Source organism: Anopheles coluzzii, chromosome 2, assembly GCF_943734685.1.
Source record: "Anopheles coluzzii chromosome 2, AcolN3, whole genome shotgun sequence".
Classification (NCBI taxonomy): Eukaryota; Metazoa; Arthropoda; class Insecta; order Diptera; family Culicidae; genus Anopheles; species Anopheles coluzzii.
In genome coordinates, this window is record NC_064670.1 from 52,878,688 (window position 1) to 52,883,536 (window position 4,849).

Genomic DNA, 4,849 nt, shown 5'->3' on the forward strand with positions numbered 1-4,849 from the left:
TCATTTAAGAGCAGAACTGCAACCTCTTCACCTCTTAATTGGTTTGCTTAATAGATGGCGTTTTATAACTGATCATTATTATATTGCTGCTCTTTTCTTGCCATTTGTTTTGCCTAGCTTCATCTAATCATGGCCTACATACCCTTCTAACATTCAGAGCAAAAATCTATACGAATAATGGTCTGACACAGAAACTCGGGTATCGACACCATAAGTCGTTTGCCGTCTGCTAAACAAAGTCTTTCTATATTCCGTTTAGGTTGAGAGCTTGAGTCGTTTAGAACCCGTTTAGTGGTCGTTTTGTGGATTGGTGGCACTTGGGATAACTTCAATGCGAAACCATACACTAGTACAGAAGGAAGGAGGAAGCTCTCAAAACAAGGAAAGCGTGCTCCACTGGTTGGGTATCCCACCAACAGATGGCGCCACTAGCGTTTTTGCTATTTTCATGATGCATGAGTCGTTCACCGTCTGCTAGACGAAGTCTTTCTATGTTCCGTTTAGGAAGAGAGTCGTTTAGAACCCGTTTAATGGTCGTTTTGTGGATTTGTGGCACTTGAGTACAGGTATTCCCCGATATACACCATACTCGATATACGGGATTTCGCTGTACGCTACGTTTTAAATTTGACAGTTCTTTGAGCAAATTGTACTAATTTGACACATCGAATGTCAAATGCGAAATAAATTCCTTTTTGCTCGAATTTGAAAAACCATTTCAAAAGTTATATAATTGTAATCTTCAGTTAAAATTAGATCATATAACTGATTTAGTGGCTAAAACCTACCACTTCAAGCAAGATTAGACGAAAATTAGCTATAATTTGACTGAATACCTCAAAATTCGACTTACGCTTATATTAGAGATACGCTATTGCCTCCGGTCCGCATTAATAGCGTATATAGGGGAATACCTGACGTCAGCCCTGCATGTTCCTACAAGTTCCTGTCAGGACTTGAACCCATGGCGGGCATGTTGTTAAGTCATACGAGTTAACACCTGTACCACTAGACCGGCCCTGGTATTTATCTTGCTTTAAAAAAAAACTGGATAATTTGACTGTTCCGCAAAATGCCGAAATTTTGCGCGAGGCAGTAGCTCAGTTTACAAACATTGAGCTACTTTTAGAATAGCCCGAGCGACGATGTCGATCTCCGTCCCTTCGGTATTGAAATATCCGCGTTTGTTCATCGGGAATACTGGCATCAGACTTGTCAAAATTGTTGTTGCAGCTGCACGCATCCTTGGCAGGAAGCTGGAAAATTTTGGAAAATTACCGCATTATCACATAAATAACTTTCCACCGACAGCCCTAAACAACACGCGACTCATTCCAACGCGTCAGTTTGTGCAAATTTGTTTATCTGTGCTCTGAAAGTCACCAGTTCAATTTCCCCGGTGTAACGATGTCCGATGGTCAGGAAACAGTCCCAGAAGGATGGGAAAAGCGTACCAGCCGTTCCACAGGTAAGCAACAGAGCGAAACCCAACAAATCATGCACATCACCGTATTACATTATTTTCCACAGGCATGACTTACTACCTTAATGTTTACACTAAAGAGTCCCAGTGGGATCCCCCCACAGCTCCCGCAGAACCGGTTAATACGAATGTAAGTGCACAGATCGTTGTTTCTTGAATGCCTGGCACAGTTTCTACAATATCTGACACGTTTTCCTTCGACCAACACGACAGGAACCACATGAGGTGCAGTGTGCACATTTGCTCGTGAAGCATAACAAATCCCGCCGGCCGAGCTCGTGGAGGGAGGAGAACATTACGCGCAGCAAGGAGGAAGCGTTAGAAATCCTCGAGTCCTACCGCAAGAAAATTCAGTCCAATGAAGCCACACTACAGGAGCTGGCGCAGCGGTATTCGGACTGCAGTTCGGCTAAGCGCGGAGGCGATTTGGGCATGTTTAAGCGTGGCATGATGCAGAAACCGTTCGAAGATGCTGCATTCGCGCTGAAAGTGGGAGATATGTCCGACATTGTGGATACGGATTCGGGCGTTCATTTGATTCTTCGGTTAAAATAGACATTGATTTTGCTTTTCTTTGTTTCATTATGCTTAAACCGCACACGATGATTTTCAATGGAGCAAAACAACACAAAACAAACCAAGAACATACATCTATTCAGTTAGTCCTCATTGATATATTTGTTTCTGCATTTCGTTTTAAGCTGTGTCGGGTTTCGCACACTTCTACAGCTTGAGCTTCTCCGCCAGTAGTTTACCGCCCGTATGCTTCTGTGATTTTAGTTCCTTTTTCATCGGCACCACTTTCTTTCTCAACATTTGCTGCACTTCTTCGGTTGAATTTTCGAATATAAGCAACAGCAGAAATGAGGGCCGATTTTGGGTGATCCACGCGGACAGCTGCTCGACGGCCAGTTCCTCCACGATTGCGAGACCGAACTGTGAAACATCGTCACCGGCAAGCTGTCGCTTCTCCTGATCTAGTTTGATCATTTTCTTCAGCGCAATATGTATGCCGGCATGTTCGATACCGTTTATGAGGGGATTAGCGGCCAACTGCTTCTCGCGAGCCGCTGCCTGCAAAACGAGAGAAACAAACCATCAGCATGAACGTAAGAATATTGTGAATCTGTTATGGAGCACGTTTACGTAAAAGTTTAACCAGAAAAGCAATAAAATGAAACCACAACTTACTTTTTCCTCCTCGAATGGGCTCTTTTTAAATTTCTTTATCTTGCGTTCTACGCCAGCGTTCGGTTTAAGGTTTTCCTTCGGTTTTTTGTCCACCTCGATCGAAAGAAATGACCCATCGAGATTGATTTCATGCTCGTGCACCTTCCAATCGGGATCGCAAACAACCTTCGCCAGAGCTCGATGCAGTCGACCCAACTCCTCGCCTTGGTCTGTGGAGTAAACCGGGTTTAGATGGTTAAAAAAACATGCTTCAATTAAGCTGCACACCAGATGCACTTCGACTTACAGTTCTTTAGTATGGCTGCTGTCAGGAGCGCTGTATGACCACCTCGCAGCCAAAAGCTGGCGTTGCTTTCCAGCTGCTTGCAGAAGGCTTCCTTGGCGACAGTAAACACCTCCTTGCGACGAATGTCTTTATCTTTCTTGCTGTACTCCAGATACCCGTTCAGCAGATCGATCTGGGTCGGGTGTAGCAAATCCTTGTCGTCCGGAGAGAAAATCCATCCGACCACCTTGCGCCCCCATTCGCCACTTCCAACGATCGTCTCTATCTGTTCCAGGATGGGGCTGATGACCTGCTTGCCCAGCGTAACCGTATCGTCGTAGCAGTTTAGTACACACATGACCAACCGGTGGCCATGCTCATGAATCGACAGTTTCTCGACGTACGGCTTCATCGCTCTCAGGGCGGACCGACGATCCTTCACGACTGAGTGCAGGAAGCAGTATATCGCTGCACCGGTTCCGTCCCGTGTGCTTGAAATCGATGCCAACAGCGGTAGGTACAGTTCGATCACCTCCGAACGTTCCGTCGTGCCGGCTTCCTCGAGGAACTCGGCCAACAGCGCATGGAGCAAGCTGTTGTCCGTGAGCCGCTTGTTGGCAGCCTGCACCAAGTGGTCCTTAACCGTGCTCAGCACGCTCGACTTCATGTACGCGTTTGTCGTCCAGCAGTCCTTCATCGTCTGCACCGTACGATCCTTGTCCAGTTTGTATAGTTCCGAGTAGAATGGTTGCCGCATGAAGGATCGCTGTTCGTTCGTAGCGTACTCGTTGTACGCAGCGTCTACGATCGAGCTGGAAAACGTGTGATTCACCAACTTCACGACGTCCTTAATGATCTCGTTCACAACACGCGCGCACAGCTGCTTCGAACCGTGCTTGAACAGACTGGTAACGCAATGGTGGCCATACTTTGACGTTGCCAGCACGGCCATGGACGGCAGCAGACTGGTCGCAATCTGGTCCCTGATCTCTTCCGATGCATTCTTGATCATGCACTGGAGCACACGGGCCGTATCGTGTGAGGTGGCTACCTTGGCGTAAGCGTCCTCCTTCCCTAGCAGCTCGTGTAGCTTTTGCACCAGCTCTTCCTTCCCTTCGGCCGTCTTGCGCTTTAGCTTCTCGTATATTTTCTTCGCACTTACGCTCAGCTCGTACAGTTCCTTCGATTTGTTCTGCCGCCGCTGCTGGCGAAGCTCCTTCTGTTTCGCCTTTAATCCATTCCAGTACTCCTTCTTCGATTCGGGCGTGTTGGGGACGAACGTTTTATGTTCCCCATTTTCGAATGGCTTGCCACCGGGGCTGGTTTTCTTCTGAAACTTGCCGGCCTTTTGGCCGACACTCGGCTTTACGACGCCATCCTTTTTCTGTACTTTTGCCTTCGTTTTGTCGCCGGCCGGCTTGCTGCCTGGTTCCTTTTTCACTTTTTTGACCGGTTTCTCCGAGCCACCAGTTTCTGATGAGGAAACTGAACGTTTCTTCGTTTGAATCATTGCGTTACGGAAAGGAAAGGTTTTAATGTATCCAACTAAACTTTACAATTGCAGCTACAATGCGGTCCCGAGCAGTTACAATCAACAAAAACACGTTTTCTTGTGGCTGCGCATGATGACAGAACAATGACAGAGCCGAGCAGATTTTTAGGTCAAGTTTGCTTTAGATCAGTTTCAGAAATGACAGCTCCTCTCTAAATGATGTTATTTGATTTATTGCGATATTTTCAATATGTATGATAAATAGGAGAAGCACTTATTATTGCAGGATTATTCTACGATTTCTTTAGAGACTTTGTTCGCATTTCGGCTAAATATAAAAACATAGACCTGCTGCTGCCATACCATCCGCCATCATGCCTTCACAATGAAACAACCTCCCGTTAAACGAAACGTCAAA

General features: G+C 46.3%; 2 protein-coding genes across 2 annotated transcripts; one reads left to right on the forward strand and one right to left on the reverse strand.

Annotated features, from left to right (window-relative positions):
* Positions 1-1,196: 1,196 nt before the first annotated feature.
* LOC120949909 (putative peptidyl-prolyl cis-trans isomerase dodo) lies at positions 1,197-2,065 on the forward strand. Its single transcript, XM_040367505.2, has 3 exons — positions 1,197-1,468; positions 1,531-1,613; positions 1,697-2,065. Exons 1-3 carry the CDS (start codon positions 1,408-1,410, stop codon positions 2,036-2,038), a joined length of 486 nt encoding a protein of 161 aa, XP_040223439.2. The 5' UTR covers positions 1,197-1,407; the 3' UTR covers positions 2,039-2,065.
* Positions 2,066-2,137: 72 nt separating this feature from the next.
* LOC120949908 (protein penguin) lies at positions 2,138-4,569 on the reverse strand. The gene is made up of 3 exons (XM_040367504.2): positions 2,961-4,569; positions 2,675-2,883; positions 2,138-2,557 (listed from the first exon to the last, which is right to left on the reverse strand). The coding sequence occupies exons 1-3, from the start codon at positions 4,447-4,449 to the stop codon at positions 2,207-2,209; spliced, it is 2,049 nt and encodes a 682-aa protein (XP_040223438.2). The 5' UTR covers positions 4,450-4,569; the 3' UTR covers positions 2,138-2,206.
* Between the last annotated feature and the right edge of the window lie 280 nt (positions 4,570-4,849).